Raw genomic sequence first — 20,785 nt, 5'->3', positions numbered from 1 at the left:
AATATAATTAGATATAGTGTGTAATTTCTTCATTCGACGGGGCGAGGGTTCATCTTCGATCTCCCTTACTATATTTTAATTACACATCAGGCTTTCCTCCTCAAGGTTGATGGAATCGAACAACTCCTTTCATCCTCATCTTCAAGGGATTTAACTTGGGGTCGCTTTAGTTCTAGCTCGTGCGGTGACTCAAACTCTGACTCTTGCTATCTAGTTTTGAATTGGGGTTTTGCTCAGGCTTTGACTCCAGCATTACCAGTGTGGCAAATTACCCACCCGCTTATCTAATGGCATTTTCTGCTCTCAAGTCTAAAGCTATGTAGAACATGCGAGATCAAATACTATAATGCAGAAGATTAACATAGATCTAGTTAACAATTCTAGTTAGTAGTGTTGTTTGCACTTGTAAGATTTGTGTTTGCATACTCTTATCTAATCGTGGATTCAATAAGTTTCTCAAGTAAAAAATCAACAAGTTCACTTCAAGAATAGTTCTCTAACTATTATACTTAGTCATTACAACAATATTTCATGTCACTGGCATAGAATTGAACCTTGGCATAGAATTGAACCTTGGTAAGGAAATAAGAGCGTTCTAACCAACCACCCGGATGGATAACCCCAATCAACACTATAACCTTTATATTATTTATTATTAAATATTAAATTTATTATATAAATTCATTAATGTTCAACTTCGGATTACAAACAGCGAAGGGATTCAATTATTTCATGTCAGTGGAATTAACCTTTATATTATTTATTATTAAATATATTATATAAATTCATTTTATTTATTATTAAATATATTATATAAATTCATTGATGTTCAACTTTGGATTCCAAACAGCAAAAGGATTCAATTATTTCTTGTAAGTGGAATCATTCGCACCAAGGCCAAGGCCGAGAAAAGAGCCGGTATATTTGAGGCCAAGGATAGACGGAAGCTCGCATGGAGTTTGTCTCGGATATCCATTAAAAAATCGAAAAGAAAAATTCGGCTGCTCCCCACTCACTGGTCAGAGCCCACCCCGCGGCACCTCTCTTTAGACTGAACAGAACCCCACGCAGGAATTCTGTGAGCCGGCTCATCCATTCTCATTGCATGCAGGAAGTCATTCTCTGCGTGAAGGGACCCTCTCGCGGATTGACTCTCTTCGTTGTGTTTTCGACCACATTTATCTTAAGCTCACAGTAGAAACCCCGTGTGAAGATTGACAGGGCCAAGTGCATCACGACTCATCCAGGGACGCCTTTGTCATAAATTTCCTTGCTGTAGGTATGCTGTCAAGCACATTAAAGTCAATGTGAGAAGTAGGGTTGGGTATTGGTGCTAATTTTTTATCAGCATCCAAGGAAATCATGATCTGAGCATTAAACAATACCCGCCACAAGCTTTCTAGAGCACAGGGCATGTAATAGCGAGTAGGGTTTTGAGGGTTTTCGTTTTGCTTTCAGCGCAGGTAACATTTATCTTTCCATGAACATAATTTTAAATCAATCCGTAAAATTTAATTTTATATTAAACATTTGAATAAATTTGCATGCCACTCAAAATGCTAATGTTATGTTTTGGAAATGTTTCTCGAGTATTTATACATTGATACCACCCTTTAAATATCTTGGTTATCATTGACACTAAGACTTAGTACATATTTTATTTAATGTGCTTTAATAGTGACATTTTATAAATACGGTTGCATTGGCGTTAAAATATCAAACATTAAATGAAATCATTCAAAAGGGCACTTCTACAGAAACTACAGAAGCTCGCAGAAACTATAGAAGCTACAAAAACTATCTTACTGGCTCGTTTTATGAGCGTGTTACTGTAAAAACACAACCATTCCGAGACTAAGCATTCTGTGAGTTCTCCATCAATTGCACATGCATTCTCTCCATCACAGGTATTCTTCTCTATCTCGATTTTTTCACCCCTTATAGAGAATAGTAAACTGTGAAACAATAGTATAATATTTCAGAGAATACAGAGAAGAATACTCCAGGGTTTTTTTAGCAAACGACTTCAACGGATATATACAGACACGCTTTATTAGTTCACAAGTTATCAACAGAGCTTGAATCTCAGTTGAATCTATATACAACAGTTGGTCACTCCTTCCTCCTTCCCCTCCTTTCGCACTGTGGCGGTTGCAAGCGACTGTTCAGAGCATTTTGTTCTGCATCATAAAAGCCTTTGGTAGAGGGTCCAACTATTAGGCTCTTGCATTTCTAAGTTCCACACTTCCCTGCAGAGAATACAAAGAAGAATACGCCAGGGTTTTCAGCGCAAACGACTTCAACGGATATATACAGACAGACTTCATTAGTTCATAAGTTATCAAAGAATAATACAGAGAATACAACACTTCCCTACAGAGCAACACTTACCTACAGAGAAGAAGACACTAGGGTTTTCAGCACAAACGTCTTCAACGAATATATACAGTTCACAAGTGCAAAGTATTAAAGTCCCAGCTTCAAAATACTATACATTGAAGTTAAATTTCAGTATCAGTGCCCCTTATTCCGGCGAACCTTCACTTAAATTTACATCCCAAAATGGAAAACAATGGCAACACTGAAAACAATGGCAAGGAAATCTCAGATTTTGTGGAAACAAATCACTTAGGCCAAGCCAAAATTGCTTCAGCAAACAAAACAGGGAAGGGGATTTGGGTAAATGCAAAACAATATTGGGGCATTTTAAAGCGCAAACTTGCTTGCTTTAAATGGAAACAAAGAAGAAGAAAACAGTCACAGAAAAAGCAAACAAATAAGAGCAGCAAAAATAAGAGCATCAAAAATAAAAGAGTCAATCATTTATAGTCCCACATCTACACCTCTTACTTGGTCATCAGATCTCTATGTCCAGGAACTGATGAAGGCCAGGGCAAGGCTGGAAATTTTGGAAACCAAAGAACAGGAAAGGGACCACAAAATTTCAGAGATTACACTTGCAAATCGATCTTTAATGGAAGGTAATAGGATTCTAAAAGAGCAAGTAACAATGCTACAAGAGGCTTTAGAGACAGGAAAACAAGAATGGGAAAACATGAAGACAACATGGCAAACCATGAAAGAATCAATGGCAGCAAACAAGGAAGTGATAATCTCTAAAGCAACTCAGGTGGATTCACAAATATCTCAACAGGTAGTCATTTTCGAAAAAAAAGGCAAAAGAGATCAAGAGGACAAACATTCCAAAAGAAATAAAAACCAAAGCTGAGGACACTAATGGTTACATAAGGGTGGAGGAAAAAGAAGATGTAAGTGCTTGTAGAGCACAAGAAAGAGAACACAGAGACAAAAAAGATAGGGAAACAAACTTTATTATAAGAGGAATAAGAGACTATGGAAAGAAGGAAAGCATTCTCAATTTGACAAGAGAATTTTTGAAAGAGAAATTACATTGGGGAGGGCAAATTTGTCAAGCAAGAAGGGTTGCAGGATTTAGTGGAAGGATTGCAGTCTCCTAGGTTGATGACTGTGATTGAAGAGGCTTCCTATTCAAAGGGAGTAGACCGTCATGTAACAATATGATATACTAAGATAAGGAGATGCTGAGAATTGTATAAGGACCATTCTAAATGACAAGATGTAGCAGTGTTTGATGCTTCCGCAATATGGTTCAAACTATGATAAGAAATATGCTCTTAGAGAAAGAAGGCTATCCTAGCTCCTGTTGCTTGATGCCTTAGATGTATGTGAAGTGAGCTTCCTCTATGATGTACTTAAGGAAGAAACATATTTGCAGAACTTTGAGGTGCATGAGTAGAGGACTCATGATTGCAGATTAAAGAAAGCCCCACCTTGACTCTAGCAGGTTCCCTGGGCTTGGCAGGCTTGGAACGATGAACATTTGATGTGACCTTCGGTCTCTCTTATTGAAGGTTTGCATTTGGCATTTGGTTTTATAAGATAACAAATTATTTCTGATGAGACGATGAACCACATTGGTTGGTTCGAAACGCTTCGGCCAAAAAATTTTGTTATGTGATTTCTACCGAAAGACTTTTCGTAATTCATTATGGATCAAAGAAGCCTGAATTCAGAGATTAAGATTATTTCAGCATTCAGTGCCAAAGGGAGTTAACCCTTAATGAACCGCTTCCTAAGACTAGAAGTGTAAAAGAGAGATGATAAGGACTTCCTGTCATGGGAAGCATGCTGTCAGAGATGGTTTACACTGAAGTAGCCTAGAGAGCCTCCTCTTCAGATATAGTTTTGATGAATCCCATGATGAGCCGACAACTAGATGGATTCTTGATTTGCAGTATGTTCTTTGAGCCATACAAAGCCTGGATATGTATATTAGAATGTTGCATAGATGGTGTTGGGATACCTAGACAATGCAGTCATTCATGAACTGAGACACACTGCTAGATACTTGAGACTTTGTGGATACATTGATGCTGAAAATTTTGTTGACTAGAAGAGCACATCCGAGTGCCGTCTTGGGTCTGCCCTGGTTCCCTGGATGATTTTTTTGGTGTAGAAATTTGTTGCTTTGAGAGTTAGTGTGCATTATTATTAGCACGGTTGGCTGCGAAATAGTATGGTTGAGAAAGCTCTTTGGAGAACTATTTGAGCATATGCTGGGCATGACTATGATATACTGTGACATATTATGGGTTCCGACATGCAGAAAATCCTGTGTTCCATGACAGGTTCAAGCACATTGAGATTTGATATCACTATATTCGGGATATGGTGCAGAAAGGAGCAATGGGACTCCATCACATTTTGATTGATGAGCAAGCAAACAATTGTATCCTTGTTGTAGCATGTGAGCTTGTGGTTGACCCAATATTCTCTAGGTGTCATGCACTATGGCCAAGATTAATAACCATAAGCCTAGTGAAGGCACTAATGAAATAAAGGGGTCATGACTGATCGAGAACACTGAGCTATGCTCTTCCCCTTCCCATTTGAGCTCCTAGGGAGATGAATGGAGTCAAAGAGCTCCTGAGGTTGAAAGATCTCTTGACAATAGGATGGTTGTGATCCTTACCCTTTGTAGTAAGTAGTATCTCACCTATTGTCACTATAGGGTGTGAGTGATCCTTGTCATTTATGGCAAGTTGGGTATCTCCCCCTATCATGTTTTGGAATTGACAGAGTATACCCCAATAGTACCACTCATCTGGCCAATGAGTAGGGAAGAGTCTTAGGTTGGAGTAGCTTTACCCATGACGAATGCATTTGGTAAATTGAGCTCCCTAAGTCTAGGATGCTTGGTGTTCCACCACTTGACTCTTGAGGGTCAAGGTGGGAAGATCAACGAACATTGGGATGGATGTGATCGTTACCTCTCATGACAAGTGGTATCTCGTCGATTGTTGCTAGACAGTAAGATGGTTGTGATCCTTGCTTGGTAAGTTGTATCTTGCCCATTGTCATTGGACGACAGGATGGATGTGATCCTTACCTCTTATGGCAAGTGGTATCTCGCCTGTTGTCATTAGAACAATAGGATGGTTGTGATCCTTGACCTGTAAGTTGTATCTCGCCTATTGTCATTGGATATAGGGTAGTAGCTGAAGCTCCCCTATGATGATTTTTCTTCTTTAGACTAAGACATCATTGTTCAACTGATGATCAAAGGAAACAAGTTGAGACGAGATGTGATGAGATGGTTGTCCTATTGATATAACTGAGATGAAGGTCATGGGATTTGACCTGGAGACTAGTTGGGTTTGGAGGATCAATCTCCCCCACCATTGATTGTGGATTCTTCTTCTTCTATGAGATGAGTCTAGATACACTGATGATGTAACTATCTGCCTTCTTATATTGAGATTTGTACATCCAAGATGAGATTTATGATACAAATGGAAATTCCTCCCTAACTGAGAGGGAGTGTTAAAATTAGGCAACTTCGGGATGGATTTCCCTGAAGAGAAACCCAACTCCCCCAAGGAAAAAATCAATCCAAATGAAGCCCATCCATCCCAAAAAGAAGGAAATGTTATTATTTAATGGCACAAAATTAATATGGGTAACTTATCTTTAAGGCTTATGGAAAATATATTTTACAAGCATATTTGAATTGTTAATCTTTCCCTCCAAAATTTGAAGTCAGCCTGATCAGATGGTGTCCCTTCATTCATGAAATCAACTATATATTGGCCATGATTCTCTTCTAGGAGACATAAATTCAATGCGCTCTAAGGCTTGATACATTTTATCCTAGCTCACATCTCTCTCATGATCAAAGTGGCTTGCTTTAAGGTCTGCAATGGATCATTCATATTCTTCAGTGGCATTGCTTTGCGAGTTGGTGGCTCGTTTGTGATTGCATGGCTTGAGGCTCCCTTTGTAACAATGGCTCATTGACATTACTCTCTGGCTTGTAATCTTTTGCAGAGAGAGATTACAACCTTCTCTGGCTCGTAATCATTTGCAGAGAAGATTGAAAATCACTGTGGTTCGGTATTGCATCTCTATAGCTCAATTATAGTGGCTCTCAGTTTCTTAGTTGTTCACTTTGGTATCCCCGTGGCTTGCTCTCTCGCATTGTTACAGTGGCACACTTTTGGATCTTTGTGGCTCGAATTAAAATACCGGCATCATATGGCTCTGAATTGACGTGAATCATTAATAGTGGCATCACTATGGCCCTCGCATGGTTTTCACATACACTATGGCTCTCACATCCACACAGTTTCTCTCACACACATTTGCAATAATCTCTGTATTGAAAGAATGTCATCACAACAAATTGCAGTGGCATAAATACATAGTGGAATTGTTATAGTGATATCTCATGGCCCATCCCTGGCATCGCTCAAACTTCAGTGGCATTGCATTTGTTTATATAGTGATCTGTGATTCATTTCATCGATATATATGTGTGGTTACATTGATTGATACGACTCAACTATACAATGGCTTACATATGGCTCACTTTGAGGTATTACTCGCTTTGTGGATTGGTTCATATATATAGTGCCCGCATTGACTATAATGACTCACTCTATGGTATGATCTACATTACATTTTTAATGAGGCTTGTAGAGTGATGAAAGGTAGTATAATGGTTAATGATGATCATAGAGATAAGGAACAATATAACATTGACTTAGATATAAGTCGATGACAACACCCTTGAGGCATATGTTCTTTTGATGTATATTTATAACAATGGCAGTATTTGTGACTTTGTCTGACGTAACAGAGACAACAACTTTATATGACAGTGACCTAAAGTTACATGTTCCTATGATTCACATGATACAATGACCTAACTCTTGATGACCGTGTTTACATGATGGATGGAAAATGTGATATGGTAGAAGCTTTCTTGGACTCATTTGGTTATCGGAAGTCAATTCATAAACGGAGTTGTGAACTGACTTGGATTGGCCCTAGGAGGCCTGTTGTAATGATGTATCTCACTATGGATATACTTTGTATCTCAACTGAACAATTGATGAATATCTAATAGAAGAAGAATTTGGATGGGTTTTCCCTCTTGTGGGTTTTTTCCCTGGTCTATGACCGAAATCCCAGTGTCCCCTTTGTGCATGCTTTTCTTTTGTTGTTCCTTTATGTTCTGCTACAATATTGATGTTATTTTTCTTTCTACATAATTGCTTATAATGTTAAGATGTTATGGGGTGAATGTGATATGTAAATGTTGAAAAGTTTAAAATGCAATTATCTACAACAAAGAACAATCTGGCCCTAAGAAAAATTAGCAAAACAGACCTCAGAAAAACTTTGGTCAACGTTGGTCAAACTTTTAATCAGACTTTGGTCTTCTTCTCCTTCTCCTTCGCACGTGTGAACAAAAGAATAGATGTTTTTGTGATGATCTAAATTGATGCCAAATGAAGGAGGTTGAATGTGTACATTGTATATATAGTGGTCAAAGAAGGTGGGTTTTTGACCAAGGGTCACACCCATTCGCATGGTGGGGCTGACCTAACTTTCTAGAGCCTACATGAGCTCATAAATAATAATTTATTTCTATTAATTTGGACGACCTGTGTAGCTGGGGAATACCGACCACAACTTCCCAAAAATCAACATGTGTTGGTGTTGTAATTTTTTCACGTTGTAAATTGTGCTGCTAGAAACCATAATTCATAACAACAATTGGCAATCTAAATGTATCATGTGTTTGGGAGCCTATTTGAGCCTCTCGAGTACTATTTGAGTCCTCTAGATTTAGTCACAGGGTCCTTTGAACTCATTACCTTGGAATTATTTCTAATCTCACACATAGCCTTACTTTTTGAACATTATCTTTGGGTGATTTTATTAGTAGAACCCTTAGAAGGTATTTAACTTGGGAGATTTGGGTTATGTAATCTCTAAGATCTACTGGGAAGCCTCCCTCGTGGAGATGATATCCAACGATACCATAACAAGGGAACAAGTGCTAAGGTGATAGTCATGAATAATCCCATTGCTGCCCTTCTTCTAGAGTACTTACTGAGGGTTTGCACTAAGGTGCCAGATTTTGTGATAACATGCTCAACCCTTGTCAACAAGGATTTTGTGGTGTGGTATTTATAAGAAAGTTAATTAGTGACTTCCTAACCTTGCTCAATTTTAAGACATCATCATCGTTTAGTTTGTTAGGAAATTTCTCAATTTCTACCACTTCTCTTATGTGTCTTTTGCTCTAGTGATCCACTTTTGTGACAATCCTAGCACTCTTTAAGCTTATATGATGTTTATATTTTAGAGAATGCTTGGCAAATGCAGATTTTTTAATGAATTTGTAGGGTATTTGCACCATGCTCTTTCAATCATATTTTCATAGAACAATCATTTTTTTCGATATACATTTTTCCACTTCCACAAGGAATCAAGTAAACACCTCTTTGCTGCCTCAGATCTGTAGGATACTTAGTTGTGTTGAGTGTGTTTCTTAAGGTGTTAAATAGGGGTGAAGGCTATGTTTATATGCTTTCTTTTAAGGATTATCACGATATTATTAGTAGTTCCTTGGATATGAAGTAACACATTATTTTAACTTTCACCTTTCTGGATGCTTATTATGATTGTTATGCTAGGCCTTCTTTTTGGCCTTTTTGCCGTGTCTTGTTGTAGCTCTTCTTTTTGAACACATTAGAGAGATGTTCATTTCCTGATTCAAGTGTTCTTATTAGAAATTCTAATAGCATTGGTTGCAAGGGTGTTGATGAAGCCTATTTTTTGTGTAGGAAGGTGGTGATAGTTAGCCTGTAAGTAGTTGTTAGTGTGAGTGTTTATAGTGGAGTTTTCTACCCCACAAGGGTTTCTTCAGTATACATCGGATGTCTTTATGTGACGGTGTGCAATCTGCATGGCGATGCTACTTTCCTTGTGGCATTTTTATTCCAAATTTTAACACAGAACAAGTTGTGTAGATTCTAATAAACACATGGCACATTCCTCTATGAAGTCATGGTTGTATCGCTTTGAATATATTATATAATCATTAGTAAGCAAGCATAAGCTAAAATGAGAGAAAGCGAAACCGCTGTGTTACAAGATTGGTGAACCATTGATAGCAATGTTACTATGTCAATAATTTTTTTGCTATATTGTTATTATCACCTATTGATTCAACTTTCCAACTGCCTATTTTAGCAAAAGAATAGTCAAAGATAGGGAAGGTATCAAAAATTCCTAAAAAAACATAGTGTTTTTGCATGTTACAATTGCTAGACAGTTTGAATAAGCTAAATTTTCTTGTTAGGAACAGAATGAGATAGGAGATAGATAGAATTGAAAATGAGCTTCCCCACGAAGCTATCGTGCCTTTGTTTGCTCTATTTTTTCCATTATCTCGTTTTGTCATTAAAATTTAAAATACAAGAAGTTGTTTTTCAATAAAACATGATATCGATTCTTTCAGAAATCTTTCAAGTTTTCAAAGTTTTAGAATTTGGGAAAATGCTTATTATTTATTTTGAGAAAGCATGTGGGTTGTGAAGTTTGGTATCAGTGAATTTAGAAATCAAGAACTTTTTCTCTTATTAGATAAGTTCCTTAAACTCTTCTCTAAGTTTCACAAATGACTTGGAACAGGTCAATGCTTTCTGGTTCAGGAGTTTTATAAGTTCACTAATAGACACAATAAAAGCGGCACGAGCTGGTTTCTTAACCAGTAAAAACAAATGGCGGATTTGAAGCTACCAGATTTCTTCAATTACCCCCCTTACTTCACGTAATTTCTCTCTTCCTAACACTTGGTATTGCTTATATTTTGAAAAGTCTCTATCCCTGTGAGCAATATTAACCTTTGCATTTTACTTGGTTCTTTAATGTTCTTGGATTGATAACGTTTCCTATCTCAAAGTGAGGGTCTATATTGGACTGTTTTAGGGGATAAATAAGCCATTTCAGAGATGTTACTAGCATGTATGTGGGTCTATATTGGACTATTTTATGGGATAAAGAACCATTTCAGAGATGATACTAGCATGTATGTGGAAAATTTATGATTTTTAAGATGTCCCTGCTTTGTACATAAATTAAATAGTTGTTCGTATATGTGTGAAGGCTGTAGATTCTAGCACTTGGCTTTGAATCTCAAAAGGTAGTGGGATGATAAATGGAAAATCTAATTGTTGTATCTTTAGCAGCACATTTGTGTTTTAGGGTTTTAAATTCTTTGACATGTAGATGGGTACAGATGCATGTTTAAAGATGCTTAAAGATAAGCAATAACTTTGTGTATAGAAAAATCCAGCTCATGAAATCAAAATGCCATTTGTAGGGCATCACTATAGACCAGCAATCTTGTAGGTTAGGCAAATAGTTCTTACGGGGATAAGACAATAACAAGGTTGAGTGTTCCTAGGTTTATGCATTCTTGACGATATGAAAACAATTTTTATTGCTTAGGATATGCTTTGTTATTTGCCAACAATCTCTAGCAATGAATCTTTCAATAATTCTTCATTGATGTGATATGTGAGATGAGAATCTTGCACATTAAGAAACACATCAGGACTGCACTCCTTGTTATCTCTTAGACACTCCCTAGAGGAAAAGGCCTAACCTCATTAAGGGGGAAGCCCTAAGGATACTATCAACTGGTTACTGTTTGTCACTTAGTGACTCACTCCACTCTTTAGACTTGAGAATTCCAAGCCAAGAGGGGAAACCCTGTACTAATCCTAAGCCTATCATTGGTTTAGAGGAGCAATGTGGCATTCAGATTAATGTACTTAACTAACTCACCATAAAGGTGCTGGTCCTAAGTCTTGGAAACAAGGAATTTCTTGAAGGCAAGGTAAAGCCCCAATGGTGGCCTTGGTATGAATTGATGATTAAGGGTCTTGTTACCGCTCTTGTTAGCAGGATTGTTGAAGATCTGTACAATATTGCTAGGCTAACACACAGAGGACAAAGGCCCACTGTCACCTTTGCCTAAGTCCCCACTCTTTAAGCCCAACTCCTATAAAAAGGCTACGGAAAGACTTCCCTAGGATGACTCCAGCAAACAAATAAAAGACCGGTGCCTTGTAATGGCACCAAATGGTTGAAGTGGAGGAGTTTGTAAAACTGTCTTGCTGATTTACTGTGTAAAATCTGCATAAAATAAACTAAACCAACAGGCATACATCAAATACTAACAAGATGTGGTGAGTTGTCAAATTTCATGTACGAAAAATATACTATCCAAAAATGTAAATAATTTTATGAGTAAACACTTGGTCAGGGGGGTTGCTGTGTAAAACAACTTGCTGTGCTATTTTCACATGTTTGTAAATTTTAATTTTTGTAAAATATGCAAAAAAAAGGTAAACCCTTGAGAATTCATCCAAAAGTGCCTAAATACTTCTAGATATTAGATTTAGGGGTGGGAAGGCTAGAAGGGAGAAGATTGGTCTATTTAGACCATTTCTAAGCCTTTAGACCTGCAATAAATTAAATCTCCAACAAGCTGAAAATTCACTTTATGAGGTCTTGGGGTCAACACCCCCGTGTACACAACCTAGAAAATTATTCTAGCGAATGGATAAACTTTTAGAGGCTGGAAACTAATTTTTTCAGTTACAAATAAAATATAAAATTTATTGAAAACAAATTTGTAGCTAATACACGATGAAATAAGGTACGTACTTGATAAAATGAACCTCGTAAAGTTGAAAATCTGTAGTAAGAAAGTCTGCTACAATTACAGTTTTAGGGGATATGCACAAATAAACTTGATATGCATGTGTAAGATACAAAAAAATATGCTCAAGAAAACAAATATATCAATTCCTTGGTTAAGATCTAAATTTATGCTCTTTTTTCTCCAACTATTATTCGCCATAAAATATGAGAAATTTATAACAAGCTAGTAGAGAATTAAAAAGGAAAAGGGTTGTTATAATTTGAAATATGAGATGGTTGAAGAGTGAGGGTTACCTTTGTCTTTTACTGTTAAAATTGGCAACTAGGGCCAAAATCCATGTGGGTCTACTTATTCATGATAGCTGATATTTTTCTTGGATTCCTCTCGTCGAGAGGTGTAGGAAAGATCATCCGATTCCGACATATATTCATGGAGATATGAATTTATTTGTGTTATGGGACAATTCGTCAAGGTCGGCCAGCAACCAAATTGCCCCCACTTATCCTCCACGTTTTAGTATAAATAGAAGAGGACTTTAAGTCATTTGTCACACACACTCTTGTGATCTCTCTTCATTCTGTTTTGGGTTTGATGAAGATGGGATCTAGAGAGAGTGCCCTAAGTTATACGCTGCCCTAGAAGTTGTGATGGAGAAGGCTCTACACTGTCATGGAGGACAACCCTTATCTCAGCCACAAAGAAGCTCTAATGCTGTCCTGTGGAGAAGCCCTAACATAGCCTATGAAGAAGTCTAATACGCTGTCCTGAAGGGGTCATAGCCACAGAGGAAGAATTTCTTTATTCACAGCTAAACCGCAGTCCAAAAGGGAGACCCTAGCCGCAGTAAGGAAGAACCTTAGCCGCAGAGATCTGGCCGTTATCCTGGAGAAGAACCCTAGCCCTAAACGCTGTCTAGTAAGCTACAATGCACAGCCTAAAAGGGTTCTCTAATCCGCAGTCTATGGGACACTTCTATCCGTTGTCAAGGAAGCCCTATCCACAGACAAGGGAAGGCTTACGCGCACAACTAGTCACAGTTAAAGGGAGCATAAAAGAACTCCTAATCCGCAGTAAGAAACGGTCCTCAAAGATGTGATTCAAGTGTTGTCCTGTAGCCTTAATTGTTGTTCAAAAGGTGACCTCTATCCACTGTGAAGAGTGATTCAAGAAACCCTTATTCGCTGTAATAAGGTGTCTCAAGCACACTGTCTCAATCTATGATCTCAGATGGATAGTGGAAGAGGTCAGTGTAATCACCGGAAAGATAAAGGACCACAAAGTTTTGTTTAGGGCTAATATCAGTGAACACAAGCTTGAATTCATCTCTGATCTAATACAGTGATAAGCGGATAAACTACAGTGAGATGTTTGATGTACAATACGAGTTCAGATGGCTTGTGGTGAACATGTATTTCGTCATGTGGGAACTCGGAATACTGTGATAAGAATTTCGGTGCTGTTACAGTGGTCACATTTTGGTGACACTTGTTTGAAAGGGCTGACAACTGTGTTAAGTTCTTATGATGCTTGGAGGCTGGTTGATACAGGACTGAAGGTTTGTCTTGTTGCTAGGGTAGGTCGCAAGCCATAGCCAACAACAAGGCTATTCTCAGGATTGCCTATCAGATGGAGAGAGCTACTATCATGGGTTAATATCTATGTTGAGGATTAGTTAGAACAAGAATGAAACACGACGATAGTTTCAGTATGGTTGATGCAACACACTGAGGTGCAACATAGTGATGATGGGCATGGATGTATAACAACAACAAGTATATATTGCAGCAGCATGATGATGATGTATTGTAGTGCAATGATGAGGTACAACTCAGTGATGGGAGCAGCATAGTGATTGAGTGCAGCGAGTGATGGGTGCAGCATGGTGATGGAGTCACCTTGAAGGATCAGTTGAAGCAATATGACTTCACCCGAGTTCAGATCAACTGCCTCATGTGTTATCTTCATAGAGAAGATCTCTGCTCTTATTTTGATAAGTCAAAATGTTGAATTATGATGTATATGTACTGTCTCTCTCTCTGCTGAACTATTGAAGAACATAAGAAGAATTGATGAAGGGTTCCCCCACATTGGGGTTTGTCCCTGGTTGGCACCACATATTATGTCCTCTTGTCTTGGCTTGTTTTATGCAATTTATGGTTATGTTCTATCTGCATTTTACTATCATGCTAAATGTGATTGTTAATCTGGAATTGATATTGAGCTAATATGGAAAATTGAAGTAAATTTGCTCTCAGCATAGAACATACCTGAAGTTAACATTTACTTTACCAATTTGTAGAGTTGCAATCACAACTCTTCCTTTGTTAGCTTTCCCTTTTAAGACCAATGATAAGTGAGGAGTGCTACCCACCAAAAGTGGGTGACCCCATAGGAGAAAATTTTTCTCCCATCATCTCTTCCAGCCAGCTAGACAATAGCCCCTGCAGCCACCACTACCCGAAGATGATATGCCATTCATATCTCAACCACCTGCATCAATCATGTCTTCTCACCCACCTCACACGAGCACATGAACGGAGGTGGGCTTCCGATCAAAAAGTACTTTATTCATTTTGCAATCGGGTGCTTATGCTTGTTTGTATTTGTGCTTTTTGCATGGATTATGGGGTTACCTAGAAGAAGGAGGGGTTTTGACTGTGATCTTGTTCCCTCACCTTAAAATGGGGGGTTTAATCTTCAATCCTAGGCCAATGGGACCTTCCCTAATGGCCTAATGGGTATAGGAGGGGCACTAGTTGGGAAGTCTTGATTGAGATAGCGTGTTCCATCTACCCCCGTTCCATACCACTTTCCATCTTACATTACAAGCCCTATATTCCACCTCCATTCTTCGGGTTCAACTAACCATTGGTTCTTTGGGATTTTGCACCCACACATCCCTATACTAGCGAAAAGAAAAGGAAAAAGCATCTATTGGCCATAAGAAAAATAAAGAAAGAATATCAAAATGCAAGGATATCCAAGACATACACATTAGCACGTGGGCAAAAGCCTAACATGAGCTCTACCTCACCCTTCATGGCCACCACCTGATTCTTGAGCACCATATTGCTCCTATACATTGATAAAAAGGAACCCTTGCATGTCCTATCCCTTGATGGGCAATGAACTTCCTCATCATTAAGGGGGTAATAACTGCTATACATCATACAAAGCAACTCTAACCCTTTGAGCTACAAGCAGTAATATAAAGAAAAAATTAAGAAAAGTAAAAGGTGCACAAGAAGGGTGGAAAAACAAAGGCTGAGTTGGCAACTCATGCATCCATGATTGCTCCCTCTTCACATCTATACACCCAGGATGTGGACCCCACCATGTTGGTCCCTTTGACCATGGCACTTGGCCATGAAGTCTTCTCCCTCCATTACCATCATTATTCACATAACACCTATTGATTGAAGGGTGGAATGAGGAAATGTCACTTCCCCTTTCGGGTTTGGAAACACCTAATAGGGTCATCCTTTAGCCACTCCTGCCTAGGGTGGTAACACATTGCAAGTTCAAAGAACCAAAATTGGTAGGGGAACCTTGTTTGAAGTGTCAAATATCCCATCACTTTCAAGCTTGATCCACTTAGATGCAAAAATGAATATTGTACTTGATGATTTGTTGCTTTCACTAGACTTTGTGATGTGATCGTTAGGTGGTTTCACAGCCACGACCTGGCCACCTTAATTGGTACTAGTATCCTAGAGGAGCATATTGACACCCATAGGTGAGGCGTTGAGAGTCATGGGACTCCAAGCAATAATAGAGCATCATATACACCCTTGGGAACCTCCAAGACCCACAACATTTTGGCACTTTGCCTTACATTTGATGATTTTCAGGATGATGCACCTACCCAGCATGCTCCCCAACTAGCCTTAGAATTTTATGAGGGATAGAAGTTGATCCAGGGCCTAGATGAGGATGGTCTTACCCTGTGAGACATGGGAGGCTAGCACCACCTTGGAAGCCTTGAACGTTGGAGAAGAGACAAGCACTATGCCATTTGGAGATCCATGAGACCACACTTTGACCCCCAAGATGCAATTTGGGGCCCATGGTGAGATTTTGACATAGACCTAAGGACCAACCCTTAGGAGACGATTTTAGAGGTCCTCTACACATCACTTGGCACCCTAAGCCCTCAATGCATGCTCTAGAGAGGCTCACACATGGATGACATCAACACAATTGGTGCTACGACTCACATGTGTTATGTTTTGTCTTGGCTACTAGGTCGAATTGTGATCTAACTTGTAGTTGTGACATTATTTTATCGTTTTAGGGGGCTTTAGGCTAAAATAGGCATTTGAACTCATAGAAATAGAAGGGATACTCATTTGTATCAAATCATCACACACTTGGAATTTCGACCTCTTGTGTAATTCAACTTCTTGTCTTGTGGAGTAAATAAGATCTATGAATGCATTTTGATATTTGGAGCAAATTGTTTGTCTTTGGAGCTATTGTCTTGGATCAATGGATGGAATTTCATGGCATGTTATCTTGTAAGCAAGTTTATTATTGAATAATTATTTTCATGTCTAATGTATGGAATATGATGAATCTAGGGTTTACTATTATGCCCTAATTTGTTGAAAATCAATTGAATGGTATCTAGACATCATTATTGCATGCATTACTCATGAATAACATGTGAATGAATATCTTAGTGGTGAACTTTAATTAGCTCTCCCATAAATCTCCTTGAATCCATTGCATAGGTAATTGTTAGGGTTTTTGGTGTTAGGGCATCAATAATTCTTTCTCCTTAACAACCCTTTGGTCATCCAATCAAATCATGGACTCCATTCTCCCAAGGGACAAGGCACTGGCCTCCTTGTTGGTGATCAAACTCATAAATTTTATCTCACTTTCTCTAAACCTAATTTGGCTCCTTCAAGGCCAAGTTCTCAAACTAGGGCTTGGTGCGAATTCCTAGGCATGGTGAATTTTTGGTGTTGGAGGTTCTTAATCAAAGTTGCAGGAACTGTCCCCCTTGGTTCTGTGAGCATATTCGCGTTCTGTGTGGATCAACTGGCAAATTGCAAGCAAACCCCCGCTTTTGGCTGAAATTCACACTTCCTGGACATTTGGAACTGTGACGATTTGAAATTTCGTCTTAGTTCCGCATGCGTGAATTGCAGTTTTCCACGATTCCAGAAATTGCTCGCACAGTTCCAAGAGGCATTTCTTTTTTTTTGGAAATTTTGAACCATTATGTGAGGAACCATGCTTCCCAGACACTCCCAAGGTGCTCCCTTGATGCTTCCTAGATGCTCCCTAATGGTAATGTTGAATTCTTAAAATAAAAGTGACATTCTCCTTTATCTTTTTTTCATCCTTTTACTTAAATTTTTAACATTACCATGAAATGACTCAAGATGTTTGAGAGTGGTTCCAACCTCATCAAACTTCATATGGAGAAAATAGAATTTCATATCCCATTCAAAATTCAGTAGACTTAATAGTTTTCAGGATTTCAATATCAATGGAATTGTGGCATTTCATTAGATTATATCATGTATGAGGGTATGTGATTGACATTTTATCAAGAGCATCGAGCCCTATATGTACCCCAATGTTGGTGGCATTGATTGTTGAATTGCTTTGTCATGGCCTTAGCAAAAATGTACTCTTCACTCAAGTCAAAATTGTTGATCAGGCATGTTAAGCTTTTTCTACCATATTATAAGGCTTGGATTAGGAAGTTTGATCAAAATTGGGCAATGTTGACTAATATCCCTAGAGAATCGAAGTAGAGGCAAAGGCTAGACAAGAAGAGATGATTCTAGATGGTTGATGGCTGAATAATTGACCATTAATGTAATATGTGTTAGAAAATCAAAAGGCAAAAATATTTTCTTATGTTGACAATTACTTGTGATATTCTTGTATTCTTATTAACCTTCTTTATATTCTTCTTTTATCTTCTTCTCATCAAGCAATCATCAAATCAAAATCATGAATATCAATAACACTAGATATAATCACTCAGCCAGGGCAAAACCCCTATGAAGGGGAAAATGCAGTCAAACTCTTCCACTAGTAGATGCAAATCAAATTAAGACAAACCAAGACCTTAGACCTAGACAAAGAACCTCCTTCTATCCACCAAGTCAGCCTCCCAAGATGAATAAACAAACTTCAATAGTCAACCCTAGTCAAACTGCTTCAATCCTACAACAACTCAGATTTCGGCCCTACTGTAGACTTGGAATTTCAGGCCTCCTGCAACAGTCCAGAAACTTGCATGTGTGGCAGAGGAGAGAGAATTACGGTTTGCTTTTGCTTGACAAGTGTCTCCTTCTTCTCTAGGTATTTCGCTCTTCTTTCTTCCTCTTGCAACTGTAGATCGGACTTGCTTGATTGATTGTCCAAATGAGGTCGAGTAGCTACTTATTTATAGTCCTTCTTTATGGTTAAATGTCCTTAATGAGGACGACTTGGTGGAGGAGGCACAAATGACACTTTTGACACAAAAATACATTTCTTTCTTGATACACAAAGCCCAAGAAGGGTCTATTAAATGATGACAAGGACTAGGACTCATGACATAAACCCTAGAAGCCTACAATGGAGGCTTTTGATCTAGAAACAAATAATTCTTTTTATTTCTTTTGACAAATACATTACATCATGGCTCAAATACAATTATAAAGACCGCCACTAGTTACATTCTTCAACACTTCCTCTTAACTAGGGATAAGTACAAGGATGAACTCAAAATGATATGTTTTACGAAGAGTCATTGCATACACAATGCTAAAGATTAGATACTTGACCAAGATATCTAATTGGTTGGGACTAAGGTGTTATCCAAGCTTCTGCCACTATAGGTACCATCAGGGTTCAGCTCTAACACCAACCCACAGGGATCTAGGTATCATATCCAGGGTTGGAGCTCCACAAGACCAATGATGCCCTCCCTCTTCAAGATTTGGACATCATTACAGGCCGACCAAATGTCCTCCCAAGCATTATATAGGCACACAATCCAAGATGCTTCATCTTTCCCTATAAACTAAATCAAATATTTCCACTAGTCCAAGCATGCTTCTAAAATGTTCAATCTTCTTATGGAGAGATCTACCTGTACAATCACAACCTCAATTAGTAATAAACTTATAATATATAAATGTTAGCACAAACCTTTGGGGTCTTCATTATTCTGATGTTGCTTCATGTTATTACAATATACAAACTTATCTCTATGGAAATTTCTTTCTTTAATTTCTTCAACAGCACCAACCTCAACTTCAACACTTTTTCCAAAAACATTCAAGTCAACTTTGAATAACCATCAATAGTGCTTGCATCTATTCTTCAATCTCAAACATCCTCATTGCCTTTTCATCATGTCATAAACTATGGAGGAGATTCATTTCTCTTCAAGCTCCCTCTCAACTAGGGAGATATACACTTTTCTTTATCCAAGTTCCTTCTCAACTAGGGGCCAAGTCCATTAACTATCTTATTCGTTCAGTCACACAGACTCGTTCTTTTGCATCATTATTTCATTGGAGAATTTTGACCTTTCAAAACTTCATTTCTTCAAGAACATCATTCTTTCTAACTTCACAAGGTCATCTTATCATTTTAATGTCAATAAGATACTTACAACTCCTTATTTCCATCATGCTCATCAAGTCATTATGAGATAGGTAGACATCTTCAACATCTTAAATATTATGTACTTGCAAATCTTTAACAAGAAGTTCAACCAAGTACAAACATATAGGAGCATGAAATAAATTTTATCAATGTTAGCATATCATCACAATGGGAGCACCTTTGAACAAGAAATCGAATTTTAGACATCCAAAACCTAAACCTAGTTAGATTTACAAACAAGGGTTACATCTTTCATACCCTAGACTCTTATAACAATCCTTCACTAGGGTTTTATCGTAAACGCTAGATAAAAGCTTTTAGTATTAGATATACAATAACTCTACCAAACAAGGGTTTCAACCATATGGAAGCACATGCACCTAGGGTTTCATTCCTATGATCTTATATTAATTAACAAGGGTTTGCCATAAACTCTAATTTAACAAACCCTAAAAATCTATTGTTTCATCAAATAACCTAGACATCTACAACAAACCCTAAAAAGTTAGGGTTTTCATCAACAAACCTTAATCATCAAGAGATTAGGATTTCATTATATGTTCTAGACTTTATCAACAAACCCTAAGTAGGCTAAGGTTTCATCAAAACATCATCAAACCCTAAACATAAAAAGGGCTAGGGTTTTCATAGTGAACCTCAAAGATTAGGGTTTTACCAAAAATGAACAAAAGGTAGATAGAATGATAAGGGTAGATTCAATCTAGAGATTAATCACACTAATGATATAGAATCCTAATGATTCTATAACAAACCCTAGACATGAAAGCGTTAGTAATATAAAGCAAATTTCAAATGAAGAAGGATCATACCTTCTTATATGAAGAAGATCTGCAACAAAACTTGTAATCTAAAACATACCTTGAGTTGTTCTTTAACAAACCTTGTAGAGTTTCCTTTATTTAAGACTTTTCTTTTGATGTCTCCTTCTGAATCTAGCCATAGTCCTTATGTATTTTGCAAGATTTCCTACCAAGGAAAATATAAAGAAAGAATAAGTATGCAATACAAACAAAGCTAGATGTATAGAGGAAATCAATCATAAAGAAATGAAGAACAAGATACTTATCTTTT

General features: G+C 37.8%; 1 protein-coding gene across 4 annotated transcripts in view; it reads left to right on the top strand.

Moving 5' to 3' along the window:
* Positions 1–868: 868 nt before the first annotated feature.
* LOC149139427 (vacuolar protein sorting-associated protein 25-like) overlaps positions 869–20,785 on the top strand; it is a 144,820-nt gene continuing 124,903 nt past the window's right edge. The window contains exons 1-3 of one of the 4 annotated variants that reach the window (XM_089446360.1): positions 869–1,463; positions 1,679–1,865; positions 10,030–10,168. In XM_089446360.1, the coding sequence (XP_089302486.1) occupies positions 10,119–10,168 (50 nt within the window). In that variant the 5' untranslated portion in view covers positions 869–1,463; positions 1,679–1,865; positions 10,030–10,118. Of the gene's footprint in view, positions 1,464–1,678; positions 1,908–10,029; positions 10,169–20,785 lie in introns of all 4 variants that reach the window. The other 3 variants (XM_089446358.1, XM_089446361.1, XM_089446359.1) reach the window with 3 other exon arrangements.

This window comes from Pinus tabuliformis, chromosome X, assembly GCF_031772625.1.
Source record: "Pinus tabuliformis cultivar Carrire ecotype Pingquan chromosome X, CPIR1, whole genome shotgun sequence".
NCBI lineage: Eukaryota > Viridiplantae > Streptophyta > Pinopsida > Pinales > Pinaceae > Pinus > Pinus tabuliformis.
Note: the sequence above shows the minus strand (reverse complement) of the source record. Positions and strands in the feature narration are given on the sequence as shown.